Genomic DNA, 21,944 nt, shown 5'->3' on the forward strand with positions numbered 1-21,944 from the left:
ATTGGACATTTAGCCATAAAGTGTTGTACCATTGTTAAGACACATTGTTGACCTTGTTTCAATGCAAAACTTGCAGCTTGTGAAATGTCCTTCTTGCGGCATTTATCATTCATTAACTGCTCAGCAATGAATCCCAAATCAACTTTACTTTCATCATTATAACAATTTGGATCATTAAAATTAAATCTATAAAGATTTTCGGTACTATTCGTTTTCGAGGGCCGTAAAAAAAATTGCAGCAAAAATGTACGTGCAAAAGCGCCAAATCTAGCAAATGCACCCATTTAACAGCGCGCCAAATCTAGCATACGTGCTGATTTCAGATTGTGCAAGTTTAAATAGTTCTATATTTCTTAAGACGCCATTGAAATACTAGTTTAATTTTTAAATTATTTTTTGATTTTAAATCCTTTTTTGATATCCTATGGATTTCACAATTTGGGAATTGCCCATGATGAAAAGTCCGCAATAGAATTTTGGGTAAAGTGCAGAATCACCCACTGCTTGACGCATTTTTAAGAATTGCAAATACTTGGTATCCATGTGCACATCGACCTATTTTGACTTTAAAAAAATCCTAGAATTGCACAAAAATGGCACTGCGCACAACCCTTGACTTTATGTACACATCGACCTATTTTCACTTAAAAAGTAAAAAGAAAATTGACAAAAATCTAATTGTTTTTACCCTTGTAAAAAGCGGCAAACAAATAAGTGAGCGATTCTGTACTTTACCGAGAATATTTTCAAAAGAAAAGCATCATTCATTATAAAAAATTACTTTTGAACAACCAACGAGATGAAATTATGCTTTAGCGATAAGTCGGTAGTGAAATAGCGATGCAGGCATCCATTCAGTTATGTTTAGCAATTTTTATATAAATTATAATAATGATCTGAAATAGTTATTTACTCTTATGCTTCCATTCAGTCATGTTTAGCCTTTTTCATATAAATTATAATAATAAAAAAGTATTATATGAAATTAACCTTTCATTTAAATTAAAACATCAATCTTAAATAGTTATTTACTGTTACACTTCCTTTCTTGCCGCAATTATTAGAGTTGCTGCAATTATTTTTGGCAGCATTGGCATCAACAATAGTTTGGTGATTTTTTACGGCCCTCGAAACCGAATAGTACCAGATTTTCTGCTTTAGTTATTTTTGAATATTCTAGTTTCAAAATTTTAAAGTGCTAAAAGTAATTATTTACAAGTTTTCAGATATCTTCAGCAAAAAAGGGAATAAGTGGTTTATTGCTTTGATAATATTCAAGGAAAGGCAATAATATTTTCGACAGAGAGAGAAAAGAATTTAATTTTATAAGAAATGTTTTATCCTTAGTTGCCTCCAAAATATTTGAGAAGGATTTCAATGAATTTTTTTAAACTGCCCCATTTCAACTTTTTTAACGTATAGTAGCAAGTCATCCCATATTTCAATGGCTCTTTCTACTGCTGGGACATTTTGCAACCATCGGTAACAGCAGAAAATTTTAATTAAAACATTATTTCTTTATCTATCAGATGATGGAGCAAAGATAAAAATTCTGCAATAATTGGTTTTATTGTTAAACAAAAATGTATGAATTTTTCTTACGCATTATATCTTAACACTTAAAAAATGTACTATATCGATAAAAAATTGCGACATCGCGAAATATTCTAGGCAAGCATTCCTGCAGAGATTCCGTTACATCGCTAAAATTGCCATAAGAATGCTATATTGGCAATACCATGAACACGTTTTCTCCGTGTAGCAGCCATTCCACTTATTGGTTATTTTCTTTTAATTTATTAATCTTCTGTTTCTTTTATTTTTTCCTTATCATTTCAACACTGACTTTTTATTCAGGATTTAGCTTTCATTTTAATTTCTAGTTATAAATAGGTGAAATTAGCTTAATAACAAAAGATAATTTCAATCATTATCACAATGAAATTTTATATCGACCAACTATTTGGATAACTGATGCGATATTAAAATTCAATAACATTCTTCTGAAAGCAGTATTCCTTTTATAAAAATACTTAATAAAATTCTAGTATACAGTGGAGCCTTGGTGCAATTTTGAAAATTATCGCCAACACTAAAATGACCTGTTTAACTACTCATCGTATATGTCCCGTTTACTGCTCATCATAAAGTTGCCAAAAGTAGCCAAATCTCTTATGCAACGGATACCTTGTGCATAGGATGCATAGGATTAAATCAAATACTTAATTGTCTATTGACGCTTCAAAATGTATTTCCGAACTTCACTTTTTTTCGGCTAGAGTTACCGAATTTGCCCTTGGCGACATAAAATCGAAATGGAGCCAATAGATTTCCCGCGAAATCGATAACAGACCCTCTGCAGAAATAAACTCATAATCCCGATATCCCATACATATATGTGCAAAAGAGAATAAACTCCGTAGATGATCAAAAATTAATTTATGCTTAATTCAAACAAACACAGAAATTAAGGTAAGCAAAACCGTGTAAAAACAAATTGAAATGATAAAACGAAACTTAGCTTTCATGTGAATTTCTGCGCTGATTGTCCCATTCTAGAAATTTCAATTTGTTTCAGACAAAGACTACATTTAGCTTTATAAGGATTGTCATCCATCAATATCCAGTCAGCTTGATGAAGCCATAGTTTATTGAAAATGCATCTCGTTCCTATTGGCGTCGGAGGTGTTGTGGCCTTCCAGGTTAGGATTGTTCTAATTTTGGCAAATATTTTCAGAATCCCCCCTTTTTTTTCCTCGAGCAACTTCATCATCACTTTCGCCTCTTAAAGAACTTCCGGCTTCACGCTTTCATCACAATCTGCATAAATTTATGGATAACACCTGTTTCGAAAGATTGGGTGAATAGCCAATCAGACACCCAATACTTTCGTCCTAGGGTAGCTAATTGTTTTTTTTTATCATTTGCAACGCAAATTCGCGAACAGATTGGTTAAGAGCCGTGTAATTTTAATTCCATATTTATGAGAAATCGCATTTCACACTTATAATGGCAATCATTAGAAATGATAAGAAATGTCAAATGAGCAAAATTAAGAACCGTTTATTCATTTTGACCAAAATTAAGGACTTTTAAGGACCAAAAATCATTTTTGAAAAATTTAAGGACTTTTAAGGACCGTACGAACCCTGTATTCTATGGAAGATTACATTATTCAAATTTTGATGGCTCTAGAAATCCTACTGACTACGAAGGTCTTTTCGAACGGGCTGGCTGCATGGGCGTTTTCGTGGTTTTCCCCCTGTGTAACGTGTATACGAGACAGTTTCCCTTATAAAATCCTCCACGAAGGCATCCCTCTCCTTAGGCAGATAGCCCTAGTGTGCTTTGCCATAATTAATTAAATACACCAGATGGCTCTAGAAACCGTCGTTTTATCACAATGCAAGAAACATACATACATACATGCAGATTTTTAATTATTTAATTCTGTTATAATACAGGGTGATAATATTTGGGGGCAACAACTTGAAAAGTGATTCACCGTTTATAGTTTTCAACGCAAAATGCCAAAACGAAATTAATAGTCCTTCAGGGCAAACTGCCCCTTTGAACTAAAAATAAAATAAGCAAACATAAAAAAGTAAACTTTCGTGCTTCTTTTCTTATAAGTATTTCACTTAATTTATTTATTGTGTTTTTTTTTTTTTTTTAACAGAAATATGTTACTTTCAGAAAAGTTGTGGGTTATATTTTGGACACTCGGTTGTTACCCTGTAGGTTGGTTATTTTAATAATTTATATAACAAAATACAGAAATTTTAACTCACATTGAAATGGCCAGATGTTTACTGTTCAAAGCAAAATTACTTCAAGGATTGTGGGCAGAAATGGTGAATACAGCCGCTTATATTCGAAACAGATGTCCGACTAAAAAGAGGTCAAAAACGCCGGAAGAAATATGGTCTAAAAGAAAGCTACAGTATCTCATTTCAGGATCATAGAAAGCAAAGCTTTTACGTTGACAACTTCAAACAGGAAAACCAAACTTCTTCCAAGAAGTGAAGAATACATTTTTGTTGGATACTCTGAGAAAGCAAAAGCATATCGTCTATGGAAACCTGGAACTTCTGAAGTAACATAAAGTCGTGATGTCAGATTTTTGGAACTGCCGGAATCCGAAACAAACTTGAAAACTTCAACTGAAGGCAAACAAGAATTCATAGAATTTGTTCCTGCAGAAGAAAATTCTGAAACGCTACGTGAAGGGAAAGCAGAAGCTGCAGAAAATGCAATTGAAGATCATAGTTCAGAAAGAGGACCAGGAAAGACCTAAGTTTCTAAAGCTAATTTGGTAAATTCGGAAGTTTTTGCAGATCCAGAAACTGTAGAAGAAGCTTTATCCAGACCAGATGCAGATAAATGGAAAGCAGCTATGGAATAAGACTACAATTCATTAATGAAGAATAGTACATGGGAGTTAACAGAGTTGCCAGAAAATGGAAAAGCCATTGGTTACAAATGGGTATTCCGAATAAAGTGAAAGGCACAGTCGATTGGTAAAAAGCCAGACTCGGCGCCAAAGGATGCTCTCAAATGGAATTGATTATACGGAAACCTTTTCACCCCACCACAACTCTGTACAAACATTGCTCGCTTTAGCTAACGAATATGAACTCAAAATACATCAAATGGATGTCCAAACAGCTTATCTGAAGAGAAAATTTTATGAAGATATCTTCATGTCTCAACCAGACGGTTTCGTAACTTTCCAAGGCAAAGTTTGCAAGCTGAAAAAGTCAATCTATGGACTTAAGCAAGCGGGATGAATGTGGAATCTGAAATTAGATGATACTTTGCGAAAACTGAAATTCAAAAAGTTAACGTCAGATAACTGCATATATGTTCAAAAAGGAACAGATTACTGTATCATTAATTACTAGTTATGTAGATGATTTGATAATTCTGACTAAAAATGAATCTTCCATGATACACATTAAGAAAACCCTCAGCAAAAGTTTTCAAATGAGGGATTTGGGTAAAATAAAACAGTGTTTAGGAATTAACATCGGGCATAATGAAAATGTATCACTTAGAAATACATAAAAGAACTCTTGGCTAAATACGGTATGCAAGAATGTAATCCTATATCAACATCATTAGATCCCAACATTAAACTATGCAATTTTTCAAACGTCGCCAAAGAAAATGAAAGTGCAGAAAAAATTAATTATTAATCATTAATTGGATTCTTAATTTACTTAGCTGTATCTACACGACCTGACACTGCAAATTCTGCTAGTAGACTTAGTTAATTTAACAGTAACCCGGAATATTTTCACTAGATTCAAGCAAAACACGTACTACAATACCTTAAATCTACGATAAATGTGAAGATAATTTATCGTAAAACAAATGAAAATCTTAAATGTTATGTACACGCAGACTGGGATGAAAATTCTCTCGACAGGAAATCATTTAGTGGTTCTAGTTTCATATTGGCAGGAAGCCCGATTTTTTGGGAATCGCACAAGCAAAGAATTGTAGTGCTATCAAGCACTGAAGCAGAATACACAGCGTTAACTGAAGCTTCAAAAGAAGTGATGCACTTTTTTCTCCCTGCTATGCCTATTTGATGATGTTTGCTGATGTGGCCAGCTGCTGCGATTCTCTCAAGCATGGTGCAGAAACACGATGCAAGGAGCCCTACTAAGGAACAGTTCAGTGGAAACAAGAATCTACTCAAACATTCTCGATTATCTACCTACATCGCCAAATACCTGCCCATATGAAAAGGACTGTTAAACAGGATCAAGTCACATTGTACCATTCTAGTACCTCGTTATCTATTGTATCAGTTCATTAATGTGTTGCAGTCCGACATGTATGTTCATCTATGTTGTTAAATCTTAAGGATAGAAGACACTGATTAAATTTTATGTTTAATATTTCAACTTGGTGCAGTTTGATACTTCTGTAGCAGGGAACCTTGGTTCACACCCACCACTACGCATAATTCTCAAGATTCTTCAACGAACACCAAAATCTTCAAATGCAACATCAAATAGGGTTTTTGATTAATGTTTGGTGCGAAATTTATAACAACAGACTAATCGGCTCAATATTTTACCAACGTACATTAATGGCCACACAATAACTTCTGGAAGACATAATACCAGAAATTTTTTTTTAACACGCCATTTCTTCAACTCCCGAATGGATGGTTCCAACACGATGTCACAAGCAAAGTAGTACCCGGTGGAGGAATTCGAAGAAAGAATAATCAGGTACAGTGGTTTGAAAGAGTAGCCTCCACATTCACCTGACCTGAATCCAACGAACTTTTCCTGTACGGATACCTCAAACAGCAGGTGTATGCGACCCCCTCCACAAACACTGCTTGACCTTCAACGACGTATTACAGATGCTTGTGCAAACGTGTCACTCGTTATACTAAAACGTTCAACATGAAGTTCTAACAAGGGTCCACATGTGCATTTCAGCTGATGGAAAGAAGTTTAAAACATCGAAAATAGAGGTAGCTTGTGATAACTAGTCGTTGTTTTCATTCTAAGATCATTTTGTGAAATAACAGTTTCAGAAATTGCAAACAAACAAATGCGCATTTAAAACATTCTGCTCTAAACATTCATGTCTTTGGGGTCTCTTTTCGTACTAAATCAATGATGCTCTAGAACTTTGTAATTCACTTTTTCTACTTATCTTGTATCGATTTCAAGATAGAAATGCTAACTCCACTGTTTTCCACCAGGTGACGCTGAAAGCTATCTCATCTAGTAGCGCGTAGCCACTTTACTATACCTGGACACAACTTTTATGACTATAGATGCAGCCGTTCAGCAGTTAAACAGGTGGTACTGGAATTTAATGGGCACACATATATATGACCTTGTCATTCAGAGGGTTAGCACAAGCCTTCCCAGTTTCCAGACATTTTAATGAAATCCCTCTTCTTACTTTTTGAAAGTTCAAACTTTTTTGAAACAGAAAACAATGACTGAAAAAATTGGGCAGCCAAATCTGATTCAAATCTCATATTGGAAAAGCTTGTGCATGCATAGCAAAATTCTTCTCCCAGAGATTGCCTTAAAAAAATACTGGTTGAAGGAATGGAAAAGTAAGAATTCATGTTGTGATATGTGTGTTCGGTTTGGGAGAGGTCTTATTAATATCAAAAGCTTGCATTTATTTCTGAGATATTTAATTTTTTGTAAAATTTTGCTGTCATATATTCCTTTAGTTCTATGTTTCAGGTCATACACAGTAATTTTTTAATTTTCAATTCATATTTGTGCATTATCTTGTGATTTAAAATATTCACCCAATTTATTCAATGATTTTTGAGAAATCCGCATTTCTGAGCATTTAAATAGAATTTTGGAATTCACTGCAGTAGTACAGTGTAATAACCATGTAGCTTATGAGTTAAACTTATTAAAGTTATTTAATTTTATCCCACATTTTAGACATGTAGAATATATTGTATTTCTTTGTTATAACGGCTCCCACTCATACTTAAGGATTATAGATTAGCACCAAGATCTCAGCTATAATTTCACCAAGCTTGTGAAGCGTGAATGTAAAAATAAACACAGTATGTAATAATAATAACAATATTCACATATTGTTTCCTAAGAATATTTTTAAGAATCCTTACCCTTATTATTATTATTTTGTAATGTACTTGTTCTAGTCAACTGCAACAATCAATCACATGTAATTGTTCTAGTCAACTACAACAATGGATCACATGTAATTGTTCTAGTCAACTGCAACAATGGATCTTATGTAATTGTTCTAGTCAACTGCAACATTTTCACATATATTAATCGTTTCACAGTGTTTGTTACACCATGTCATGGATGTCAAGTCCTCTGCTCAAGAATATATAAATCTGATATCAGTGACAAATGATACTCTGGAAACGTTGAACTGATTTCCACCCAGCAGCCCCTTCATTTTGCAATTTTTAACACTGTATCTCAAAAATGGTTTCATCATTAACATAAAGTATCATGTTGTGGCCATTTTCGCATACTTGTTTGTCATGCAAAAGACCTCTTTTTTGAAAAATAATATGGCATCCACCTAATTACTTGGTAAATTGATTAACTTCATACACACACACACACAAAAAAAAAAAAAAAAAAAAGCAATGAATATATTTTTAAATAAAGAATGAGAATTCGAAAACCTCAACAAAAATGAATAATATAAGAGCATGTGGTGAAAGTGAAAATGCAACAGAGTGCTAATATACGATTATGTGGCAAAGTATAAAAACATGCAGTCAGTGCTGATACACAACCACAAGGTGAGGTATAAGAACAAACAGCAAGATTTCGGCGAGATATCTCGATCGATTGGCGATTCAGTTTCGGGCGGGGGGGGGGGGGACGGCTTCACATCAAAGAATTACCAAATCTATTTATGCCATATATTAATTTTCTAAATATCACATTTCATCATGTATTCCTCTCCTTTGTTTTTAGTGCCATGCTCAGACAATTTAAAAATAGATATGTAATTTTCCCCTTCCTTAATATGTTCAGAAAATGTGCTCCCATAAAATTGTCAAATAGATTCATCCAATGTAAACAAACACAGACCCTTGCAAACTATACGGAAGATCACGACAAACCCTTTCCTTCTAACAGTTGAACTTTCAGACTAGCCTAATACAAAAACAAACTAATCACAGCAAGACAAATACAAACTGATATTCAGTCTACAAATTCACCTAGTCTAATTACTTATGGATTATTTGAGGCCTAGAATAGCAAAGACAACAATAGAAATAAACAAAATTCAAGTTACAGGGAAACAGAAATGAAGATATCTTATTAGATACTGTAATGTTAATAGTACTACGTATTCTTATTGAAATGTAGGTTGCTTTTAAAGAAATGGTATTGGAATAGCTACCTACAGTTTAACCATGACTGCTTTTCAATTGTTATATTCTTACCATAACCGCATCCTTCAGAAATTAAACTATTCTCATAATTTTCCCTTCTTCATTTTCAGTCATTAAAATTAGTAAAAACAAAGGTAGGAAGGTACTCTTCTTTTATCAGCACCAGATTCAGAAATGTATATATGTACGCATGTGTATATGTATGTATGTGCATATATGTGTGTGTGTACACATACATATGTGCACATGAACACATGCATACATTTCTGAATCTGGTCCTGGTAACAGAAGAGTACCACGAGCAATTACAGTACTCCATCATCTAATTAATATGAAGGAAATAAAAAACTTATATAAGAACAAAATATTTTTAATATACTATTTTTTTACCTATATGAATGCGTAATAATTCCATTGTCATCCAAGGATGTTGATGTGAAACACAATCCATCAGTCTCACAAGTGTAATTAGGCTTCCCACATATGTCACAATGACACTTCAATGCTATGAAAAGAAGAAAGTATTTCAAATTATATATAATATTGTAAGAACTAAACTAAAAACCACATATGTGAGAGATGAAGGATACTTGATCTCTGAGCAAAGAGTAAATGAAAACTAATTAGCAGAGTTTTGAAATCTCATATCAAACATAATATTATGCCTTTCTACAAAAACTGTAAGTACACAATCATTTTTGCCAGTTTTGTTTTAGCACAAGAAGTAATTTCCTAAATGTTACAAGTTCAACTTTTTTAAAAATACATATACTGACTGCATCATTTTCCACTGTATGCAATGTAAGAAATTTTATCCTCTCTCATTTTAAGGCTTTTGCTGTACTAATAAAATTTCTAGAATAAATTAGCTTTGTTAGCTTGCTTTGAATCCATATCAAAGAAATTAATCGATATTTTAAAAGCTAACACTTGTTCCCAAAAATGTTTGAAAATTTAAAAAAAATAAGCTTTGGGTTTTTATTTAGTTAGTGCTCTATTAGTTCTCTGAAATTTATTTTGCACTCTAATACACATATACTACTTACATTTAACATACATACTACATTTTAATTTACTTATATTTATTATTCCTACTATTTATATGAAATGTATATAAGATGACATGGTACTTTTCCATTAAAACTGTACTATGGATTTTCAGCAACACATTGGCATATTTTGGTTTATTTCTTTCCCCACATCTCTGCTTTAGTACCAGATGAAACAGAATGACTGGAAAGAGCAACAAGGAACATTCTTTAATTTAAATCCATTGTAGCAGAAAGAACAAAGACTATACAGTCAAACGTCTTTAATCCAGAATGATCTATAATCCGGACCTCAAAACTACAAACTTTCCGATCATGCGTCAACGCATGTGCATAATACCTTTACACATACGCATAATACGTTTACGGTAAAAGCATAGTTTAGGGTACCCCTTGGCGAAACTTGGCAATTTTTAGCGGTACATGGATTTTGTGCAATTCTTTGACTCATTATTTTGGCTTGCGAAGCGGCGATTTTTGTGCCAAAATTCACCGCTACACAAAGCCAAAATAACAAGACAAACAATTGCACAAACTCGGTATCCATGTGCACATCGACTTATTTTCACTTAAAACAAACCCCCCGAATTGCACAAAAATGGCATTGAGCACTCCTTTGATTTTATCCATGTACACGTCGACCTATTTTCACTTAAAAAAATCCCCCGAATTGCACAAAAATGGCATTGCACACTCTTTTAACTTTATCCATGTATATGCCGACCTATTTTTCACTTAAAAAAAATCCCAGAATTGCACAAACTTGCATTGCGCACTCCCTTTACTTTGTCCATGTACCCAACAATATATTTTCACTTAAAAAGTCAAAGGAACACCAAATTCTACAATACATGCAAACAAAAAAATACATAATCTCAATAAAATACATTTTGAACCAAACAATAATATAACATAAAAAAAGGAAAAACATGTTATACATTTAAGCACTACCAAAAGCAAATATTCACTTACCATGATTTTCGAGTTCGCTTCGTACACCAAGAGCCACGTAAAAATCAAAATATCAATCATACTCAAATGACTTTTTTCCAACCAGGTACTCCTTCTGATCGAACACTTCACATAGTGACCATCTGAACCTTTCTTCCTACAAACCCATTCAAATCCATCTAAACGGTTTTAACACACACCACAAAAACGCTTACAAAACATCCCATGATTCAAAATTTCCCAGAATCATGCACCTGATTACATCACAATAGGGTTTCCATAACATTAAACTACTCAGGCTACCATAAACAAAAACAAATTGGCGATAAATTAAACAACAACTTCGCCATAATATCCGGGGTACCTTAAAGTCTTCCCTACCCTAAGTTTACGCATGCGCGTTTAATTTATAACGGATGGTATAAGCTAAGCGAAAATTATCTAATTATCTATTTCAGTTAATGTTGCAGATTTTGTTGTTCCTTAATCTTCTAATTGGATCCAGCTTATTATTTTTTGCAGACTGTTAGAGAAATTTTGTAAAAGTAAGCTTGAACTTTCGATTATGTCAAAAAGAATTTCCGATTCTGGAGCTACCAAAGGAGACAAAGCGAAAGCATGTTTCAATGTCCATCAAACAAAAAGTGGAATTGCTGCAAAAAAATGGATAAAGGCATACCCTTTGATTCTCTAATCATTCCGAAATATGTTTATCGATTTCACGCGGCTCTGCTGGGAGGGGGAACGACGCGGCGCTCAATAAACTGGAAGTTGATCTGTCAGCACTATCCTTATCTTCATTGCAGATGTTTTTATTTTATTTGGCTTATAATTCCTTACTAAACGTAGTATTTCATCTTGATGTACTCTGTCTTTGATATGATTTAAATCAAATTAACCATCATTATAAATATCACGAATACACATCAAATAGTTTTCTGGTTGCAATTTTCTAATTTCGACTATGCGTAATGTATGCTTTACACATGCGCGCATTGAAAGAAATGTTTAATAAAGTAAACAAATAAATATAAAGCCTTTTCTTTGTAAATTTTGATACCCTTTAGATCAAATGCTCTTTATTTCATAAATTACGGTTTCATATTTTTAATTTTATAATTTCTGCATGCCATCTTACCAGATTTAAACTGATGATCCAGAATCTGGAAAAACTGATAATCCGGAATCGCTGAAGTCCCGACGAGTCCGGATTAAAGACTTTTGACTGTATTATTTTTTTCTTTTCATAAATAAGTTTTCATCAATTTCCACATTTTTGTTGTGTCCATGGTTTTTAATGTGAAGATATCAAAAAATTGGTATAGCCCCCTTACATAATTATTTCAGTTAACTACTGCATTGTGATTCATTTGAAGCGAGCTTTGATTCGCACTGTCAATAGACCTTCAGCTACCGATACCTTGAGTCATAAAACAGTTATGAAAGAATGTCTGATCACACAAACCACATTTTTGTTCAGACACCTTTTCTTTTCCAGCATGAGCAAAGGATGCATATGGCTATTTCAATTTTAACCCGGTGCTAATGAAACATGTAAAAACAAAAAAGTGGCTTTGATGGAAAAGTATCAAAGTCTTAAGGACCTAAAAATTTAAATGTCCGCTGCAAAGAACTTTATTTATAACGTAATTACTTATTTTCACTATCCTAGTATAGAAAGAACATTAGTGTCCAATTATTTTCGTGACATATCAAATATATTTATTTCCCAATAAAAACTTGTATATGCTTGGGAGTAGTTTGTTTAGTTGGGAACAATACTGTTCTGAAATGCCCAGCTGCGGTAAGATAGCTTCCCCCCAAAAGTGATTTTCGGGATCAGATAGTGGCAAACAAAGGCAAAGTTGTCAGATTTCATGCGAAATTACACATTTGGCAGCAAAATTGGTGATATTTCCCAGAAGGAGCGAGAACATTCTAGAACAAATTCTTAACAGTCTTCTCGAGAATCTTCTAGAAGGCAGGTCAAAAGCTATATATACACCCTGCCTGTATGCAGAGTAGAGGAGTATCTAGAGTATCTTGAGTTCAGTAGTAGAGTCTTGAGTTCAGAGATTAGCTCAGTAGTGATCGACCGAGTCGGACGCTCTACTTTAGTGCTTTTGTTATGGTGAAAAATCAAATGGCACCAATACACCAATATGTTATAGAAAAAAAAAAAAAAAAAAAAAAAAACATGGTACCATATAATTGTTATAGAAAAATCATATGGTTTCCTACTCTGTTGACATAACACTTAAAATTTTTTAACATAAATATATTAATATCAATAAGCCCTGTACATTTGCGTTGTGTTTTCGGATTAACCCTGAAATCAACTTGAGAATGAGAAGGGTGAAAATCATGAGCACACACACAAAAATTTAACCTTTGAATGATCTAGAAAAACTTATTTATTTAACTATTAATGCCAATTATAAATATATATATATATCCATTAGTCAAAAAAAAATATCAAAATATATTCAACAAAATTTGAACTATTGTTTTACACATTTTACATCCTTGTAATTACTATTAAATTTAATATTGCAAATCTGGTAAAACATACCAAAATAAACTATAAATTTAAGAAACACTACCCTCCCCGGGGAAAAAATAAAAAAAAAAAAATTTAACAAGCTACACTTTCTACTTCACACAGAATTCATCAATACAACAAAAATATTGCTTAATATTGCACTCAATATAATCATTTAAATACTATTATTGCACATAACAATTTTATTTATTTAATTTTTTTTCTTAGATTAATTAAATATGGTTTTAACCGGATAAGATAAGTATTGACTCATTTACTATTCTACAAACAAGTTCGTCCTGAGAAACAAGAAAGCTCTAATACAAGCACTATTTCAAATCATCCTCACCAATGAGTAATTCAAAAAAAAAAAAAAAAAATATTAAGGTAAATAATTTCCTGAAGAACTTAATTTTCTTAACCATTAAGTTAAGTTACAATAATTTTAATAAGGTTATAAATCTTTATTCCATTTAAAGCTTTTACTTGATTGATACACCAAGGAAAAATGATTTCTATAGAGTTAGGATAAAATTATCAACTACAAAAAAAATTTTAGGGTTCAACAAATTAACAAATTAAGTTAATTCAATCATTTTAACTGCAGGAATCTATAATATTTAACTAACCAAGAATTAACCAAAGAGAAAAAGGGACTTATCTGTTAAGGATCATCAAACAAAAGAAATCCATCGAAGCTCATGAGGAATGCTGGCAGCCTGTTGAATGAAAAAAAAAATGTTCGTCGAACAGTTTGGATTCAATTACTGTAGCCTAGAAGTTCTAGTAGATTTTAGGATGAACAATTGAGGTTCCATTACGGCAAGATAAGTGAAATACAGTGCTGGCGGCCTGTTGAATGGAAAAAAATGTTCGTAGAACAGTTTGATTCCTTACGGTAGCCTTGAAGTTCTAGTAGAATTTAGGATGAGCAAATGAGGTTTCCAAAAACAACGGTTTTTAATTAACGCTCTGGTCTCGTGTGAAACGAAAAATCAATGGTGCGCATCATTTTTCTAGAAATTTACTTCTGTATATTTTCCTTGAGATACACAAACACCCGCAACAAAAACTGATGAAAGAATTTCGATTTTTTTTTTTTTTTTGAAGACATAGATGCCCATACCTACGGCCCGCGCTCACAGCGCTTAGCCAAGAGGCCCGTAGGCCTATCGGGGAGAAGCTCCATTTTCTTCGTCGGAGTCAGCTGTCGCCTCCGGCCAATTCAAAGGGCAACAGAAGTAAAGTGCAAAAAGTGTCAAAAGTGTGCTCGTCCCCTAAAACAACCCGTTAAAAGGGAGAGCGCCGGACTGCCAAGTTGGCGCAACCCATTTTTTCGCCGAAAGTTGAAATAGTTGCAACCACAGCATACCCTCATGTTATCAAACTTGCCAAAACCACTATTTTGAAACCTCAACGGAAAATCCAAGTCGCCAAACCCTCGCCAAATAACTGCCACCTGCGACCGGGGGAGATTAGGAATTTCAACAACCCTGCAAGGGTCCCAACGAAATAACGCTGAAAACTCGCAAAAAGTGACTTTTCAACCGGAAAGAAGGCATTTCATCCCCCTTTAACTAAATCACAAGCGAAACGAAGAAAATCTACTAATTAAAGCTCATAACTGAAATGCAATTAAAGTTAGAAAAATGAAAGTTATGCCAAATTAAAGAGCTAATTTTTCTGCAACTAATGATATTAAATACTAAGAAATCAAATTAATTTTTGACATGAAAAACTGAGTTTATTACGCAGAAACAAAAATACTTATCCATTGTCTGCATGTACAAGATTAAAGACGCAGTTCGCGTAAACTCGGAAAGCCAAAATATATTACACTAGAATTAATAGGCCCAAAAAGAATATAACCAAACTTGTGTAGCTCAAATTTTGAATAATTAAAACTTTAAAATTTTGATTTTTATTAATCACTTAATTAAATTAAATTCGCTACACAACACTTTGCCATGAAGCTGTCTTCACCATTATAGCCTGATAGCCTAAAAGCTCTGTTGTCGATTGTTTCAGCATGTTTATCGCAATTTTTCGATGGCTATAAACATATCTTTGGAACTCTCCTGTATAATACTGACGAATAAATTGTGTTTCAATTTTTCATAAATCACTCCAAATACACAAACCTGTAGAATGGAACGACTGGTATTAGAAGTGGGACTTGCGGGTGAATGCCAGTGACCCCCCCCCTGCAGCAGAAAGCCATGGCGAACAGAATGAAGGCTTTGATGGACTTGGAGAGAGATTCGGGAGGCACCAAGAAAGCCACATAAAAGCAAAACTGGAGAAAGAAAACAATCAAGTGCTGGAATTGCAGACTGGAAGGACATCTCTGCAGGAACTGTCACATGAACCAAAACCGGAAGAGAGCTCCCATGAAAGTTCAACAGATCTCTTTAATACGCAGTGGAGATAATGGACCGTTAAAGGATTATGTGAATAAGCATCCCTGTAAAATGATCATTTGACCCGGGAGCAAATGTAACCATTGTTAGAACAGATGTAGCTTGGGAATTGAAAGAAATGCTGCGCTGGACTGCACCCTGTGTGACATTGCAAACAGTGACAGGTGATAAGATTCTGATTGAAGGTAAAATGATCATCACCATTTCCTTTGGAAACGAGACCTACCAGCAGTTGTCTTTTATCACTAACACAGCGAACAAATTAATACTCGAACTGGTCTTTTTGCAGGATTACAACTTTATACTAGACTTTAAACAAAAGATGCACTCAGCAAAGGAAGATATAGCTGTGTTTGAAATGAAAAATAGCATTCCTTCAGTTCACCAGAAAAACTCTGAACAACCTGAAAATAGCCCAAGAGATGTATTAATGGCCTTGACATTAGTAGACCTATCAAGAGACTTCGCCCCTGTGAGAGTGGTGAATATTAGCCACAGACCTAGAACCATTCAGAAGGGAGAAGTGCTAGCGACATGCACTCCAGTTACATGCTTTTACAAAGCCCCACCTGCAATTCCAACTGAGACAACTGGGAAATTAATGGAAGAACAGAGTGCAAAATTAACCAATGAACAAAGATGTGTGGCACAGAAAACAATTAAAGAATTTGGAAATCTATTTTCTAGAACATCTAAAGATATTGGCCGCACAAAACCAACGCAATATCAAATTAATATGGGGGAATCACTCTCCGATCAAGCAACATCCTAGACGCCTGCCATTTGCTAAACAGGAATAGGTTGGAAATCTGAATGAGATACAAGAAAATGACATCATCGAATCATCCATAAGTCCATGGGCATCTCCTGTAGTTCTCGTCTGGAAGAAAGATGGCTCGACAAGATTTTGTGTTGACCACCGGAGACTAAATAGCATCACTAAGAAAGACAGTTACCCTCTTCCTAGGATTGATGATACTCTACGAGGACACAAGTGGCTTCCCACTCTAGACCTCAAGAGTGGATACTGGCAACTGGAAATTCATCCCGATGACAAAGAGAAAACTATGTTCACAACTGGCAAAGGAATCTGGCAGTTTCAAGTTATGCCATTTTGACTCTGTAATGCCCTGCAACATTTGAACGCCTGATGGAGACAGTGCTTCATGGCCTATCTTACAAATCCTGTCTGGTCTACCTAGATGAGATTATTATAGTGGGACATGGTTTTGAGGAACATCTAGAAAATGCCCAGCTGCGGTAAAATATCTTCTCCACAAAGCAGGTTTAGAATTGTCAGAAAGTGACAAGGAAGGGTAGATTTGACATATTTAGTGAGAAATTCCCCATTTGGCAACAAAATTGGCGATATGCAATATCTGCAGCGAGAAAACTCTAGAATAAATTCTTAACAGTTTTCCCGAGAACGTTCTCGAAGGCAGGTTAAAAATTATATATATACACTCTGCCTGTATGCACAGTAAGGAAGTTTCTAGAGTATGTTGAGTTCAGAGATTAGCTTGAGAGCAATCGACTGAGTCAGAAGCTGTACTTTAGTGGTTTGAACTTTAGTGCTTCTGAGAAGTTGTCTTCACCGTTATACCTGATGGTCTGAGGGCTGTGTTGCTGATTGTTTCAGCATGTTTATCATTGTTTTTCAACAGCTGTAAACGTGTCTTTGGAACTCTCCTGTGTAATACTGACAAATAAATTGTGTTTTGAGTCTTCATCAAGTGCTGTCTTCAATCATTCGAAATCCACAAACATGTAGAATGCAGCATGTTTCCTTCATTGCAATCTGCTGGACTGGTGATGAATCTCAATATTTCTGCAGGAAATCAGCAAGGCTATGTGAATTTTCAATTTTTCATACTTCTGACAATTTTGCAGAGGTAAATAATACATATTCAGCAACAATGATAAAAGAAGAGGCATCAGTATACTCAATGCTTCTCACAACAAAGTCTGCATACATACTGGAAAACTTTTAATTTCCTACTAACAGAATTTTTGGTACTTATGTATTATTCCATCGACCCTGAACTGTATCCAAGCAGTGAGATTTAGCGCCAATTATGAATAAGCATGATGTCACAACACAATCATAACAACTATGCTTTTGTTGACCTGTTTGATTTTTCAAAGCTATTTTTTGTTTTTATGAACAAAGCCATAAATTAACTGCCACTGCTGTACTTTTAGTGCTTATGTATTATCACAACCACCTTAGCAGAAATTGCCAAACTCTGGCAAACCATGCGCATAACAGTTCTTTAGGTCATCACTTCTATTGCATGCTGCAATCCGAAACTTTACTGAATAACCTTTTTCTTCTGAAAAAACTGCCAAACTGAATCAAGGTGGTTGCACTAAAACCATGTGCATAACAGTTCTTTAGGTAACCATACCTATTGTAAGTTGGAATCCAAAGATTTATCAAATCACCATTTTCTTCTGTAAAAACAGCCATACTGTATCAAGGTGGTTGCGTTAATACACAAGTACGAAATTTTTCCTTGCATTTAAAATGAAGGATTGAAGGTCTGTAAAATCACACTTGTGAGTGCACGCTGGTTCACTTACAGCTAGGCGAGAAAATTAACACTTATTGCAAAGGGAAAGAACAGCTAAATATGGCTGACAAAACAGTAATATGCTGAAACATCTACCTGTGGAAAATTTGTAGTCATGGCTTTCGAAACAGGACTTTAGGTAAAATCGGAAGGTCTAGCAAAATAGGACAAAACGACAAAAGCCTTTTAATGAAGCATAAATACTAAGCAAGTCAAAAATTTCAGCACCAAATTCTCTGAATAATTCATAGAATTAGACGAACTGTGCGAGAGAAACTGACAAATGTTTTATTGTTAGAGGCAGATAAAAGTGTCGGTTAGAATTCTGCAGAATAATCAGCAAAACTTTGGCTGGAGTTTAGCTTTGGATAGCCAACTTTTACAGTCAACAGGATAATATGGAAGTATCATTTATTTTTAAACATATTTTGAGACCTTTTAGTTTATAAATGATGTCAAAATAGAAGAGAAATATGCCAACATAAAATTTAAAATTAGCCCCCCCCCCTAAAAAACTAGTTTGACGTACATTTTGAATAAAACTCTATTTTCAATATATTCACACAAGGTCCTCATTGCCTTCAAAACTGATAATTTTATTCAAAATCCACGCCAAACTATAAGGTAGCTTTTCTGCTCAATTTGAAACATAACCTATTTTGATATATCTCACAAATGAATCAATTTACATATTTATTCTATAAACCAGAACCCTGAAAAATCAATAGCCTAAAAGTTGGCACTTATTTGAACATAACTAAGAAAGATTATTCCCTCTAAAAGGGGTTACTTGAGGAGGAATCTTCCCTCCCCCAAAAAATGTTTATATAAATCTGAAAAGGATTCTGATTTAAATCCTTTCTGAAGTTTAATGTCATTACTGCATTTTAATAACAACCCTAAAGAAAATAAATTATGAATGTTATAATATGCTAAAATTAGACAGAATATATGGATAATTGAGTGATAACATAGAACTTAGCGGTAAGTAAGATTACATAAAGCGATTGTGGCTTTCATAACCCACACTGTATGCCAAGTATAACCATTCCACAAGACATATAATCTTTCATTTTGCAGACACATCACCTGGCAAACTGCCACTCCTCAGATGTACTGCTTTTTGACATTCAATTAGAATATATTATATATTAGAACAACATCTTGCTTAAGCAAATAAACAATATAAAAGCAATGTGCATACTTCTTAACAAATTATATCTTTATCTTTCATTAGTCTCTTAAGTGATGTAATTTTTAATAAATCTAATTCATATGATTTGTAATATTTCAAGATAATTTTTATAAACATCTACACCATTCCTTTAATTCTTAAAAGATATCATATATTACACATATCAAAACAGAAAAATCATCTGCAACCCACGCAGCATAAAAACCTCTGAAAATACATGAGATCATATAAATTACTGTAACTAACTGCCATTATGTCATTAAAACATAGCCTTATCATTTATATTTTAGCTATATAACTAAATGCTGTTAAATGTATTCTGAATATAAACTTTCATCTACATAAAAAATTCCTACCCATATAAATAATAGTCCTTATAAAATGTAATTTTATATATTTTTCTACTGACCATGTTTAATTTTTTTTTAAATTTAAAATATAGTTTCTGCAAGAAATTATTAAAAATGCACCAGCAGAAATAATATTTGAAAATACTGTAACAAAATATGACTGCATATAAAAAAATTTAAGCAATTTTTTTAATCCGAAAAATTATTTTCATTCACGAGTTACAGTCTCCTACTAAGAATTCCTATCATGATTTCAGAATGTCAGATCTTAACTGGAATAAAAGTACAGACTGATTCCATAACTCGTTCATGAAATGCAATTACTGCTAACTGGAATTAATTATATTTTATGCAAAATAAAACTTTTGTTTAAAACAAAATTAGTATACAAAATATAAATGAATGAAAAGAGTAAATGAAATAATGCTAAAATAATTATTCTAAAAAAATATACATATTCCTCTAGATTCATTTCATGTTTAGTTACTAAAATCAAAAATACAAAACATGTTACTCATTAAAAAGCAGACAGGTCTAGTTCAACATTGACTGCTTGTGAATAACAGCCCATAATATTATAATTAAATATTTTAAAACTGTACTACTAAATGCTATTGCTCTGCTAAATATTATCAGATGCATGACTATAAAGGCTAAAAATGCGATTAGAAAGACTATGAACAGAGAAATACATAATAAGAATGAAGGTAAAGAAGTATACATTTAATGTTTCAACACCAAATCATTTATAACACACTGCAAAAGTTTCTTCAAAAAATAGTTTTAATTCATTTTTCAGTCAATATGAGCACTCGCATTCAAAAATATTCAAATGTTGGAAGCAATGTACGTGAATTCTGGACATGTGAAACCGACCAGCATTTCGCATTTTGTTTACACACGAAAATGCAAGCAAAATTTACTGGCAAGATCTTACACCCAATAATACAGGTATGCTTTAATTTACAAAGTCAAATATTATATATTGAAAAAATTTTCTCTGATGTAATAAGCACTGTATAAGGTCAAGGCATGAAACATTACTAGATATTTGACATTCGAAAGCGAAATGAGCTATTTCTCATGTAATTTCTAATACTTAGATTTTTATAAACAATTCGTAAATTAAAGTGGAAAATCTCACAACAGTTTAAACTAAACACTAAAGTATTAAAATACATCGCTCACCTTCACTACCGTGATTTTTCCAGATGATCAAGACAAAAATAATAGGACAAACAACATAAAATATCATTATAATAATTTATAAGCAAATATATAAATCTACGTTAGATCGTAGACTCATATAGTTACTATACTTGTCGAAAATAAATATTCATTGCATAAAACTTTCCAATTTAAATTGCGACCCGAAGTCATCACAGATACTACCTCTTCGTGCGCCTATGAGGCCCAACGGCTGTTTACTGCGATTTCAGAACTAAGGCGAACTTAGATTTCTGCAGGGACTGTTGGGCTACAATCGTCAAACGTGGCATCATTGGTTGAATAAAATACGTCATAACTGAATGTAAGCAGTTGGCTCTTCAATAAATTTATACTATCCGAAAGATATTGAAATTGAAGATAAGGTATGCTACTCACAAAGGTATATAAATTTTAAAGAAAGAATTATAAAAAAAGGACAAAGTTTCAAAATATAGTGTAATTTCTACTTAGTACTACCCATGTAGGATTTAAAAAAATTGCTTTTGAAAAAGTCATTAGCTTATCGTACAGACACCAAAATCATCCTTTACTTCGAGAAAATTAAATGTCCCACAATTTTTAAACATTTCTAAATTTTCTAATTCTAATTTCTAAATTCAATTTTTAAACATTTTTAAACATTTACTAGCAGTGATACATACAATGAAGTATTCTCTGCAAAATCATATCTAAATAAGAACAGCAGAGAAATAATTTTAAATGTTGAAAGCACGCAAAAATTTTTGTATTTCAAAA

The 21,944-nt window shown here is 33.3% G+C and overlaps 1 protein-coding gene across 1 annotated transcript in view; it reads right to left on the minus strand.

Annotated features, from left to right (window-relative positions):
* LOC118186832 (TGF-beta receptor type-1-like) overlaps positions 1-21,421 on the minus strand; it is a 95,464-nt gene extending 74,043 nt beyond the window's left edge. The window contains exons 1-2 of the mRNA XM_085807509.1: positions 21,168-21,421; positions 9,290-9,404 (exon numbers count right to left, since the gene is read on the minus strand). Of these exons, the coding sequence (XP_085663635.1) occupies positions 9,290-9,404; positions 21,168-21,234 (182 nt within the window). The 5' untranslated portion in view covers positions 21,235-21,421. The remainder of the gene's footprint in view (positions 1-9,289; positions 9,405-21,167) is intronic.
* Positions 21,422-21,944: the final 523 nt, after the last annotated feature.

The sequence above is a fragment of the Stegodyphus dumicola genome, chromosome X1 (genome assembly GCF_044657685.1).
Source record: "Stegodyphus dumicola isolate Sdum_Otavi_A_Nest chromosome X1, ASM4465768v1".
NCBI lineage: Eukaryota > Metazoa > Arthropoda > Arachnida > Araneae > Eresidae > Stegodyphus > Stegodyphus dumicola.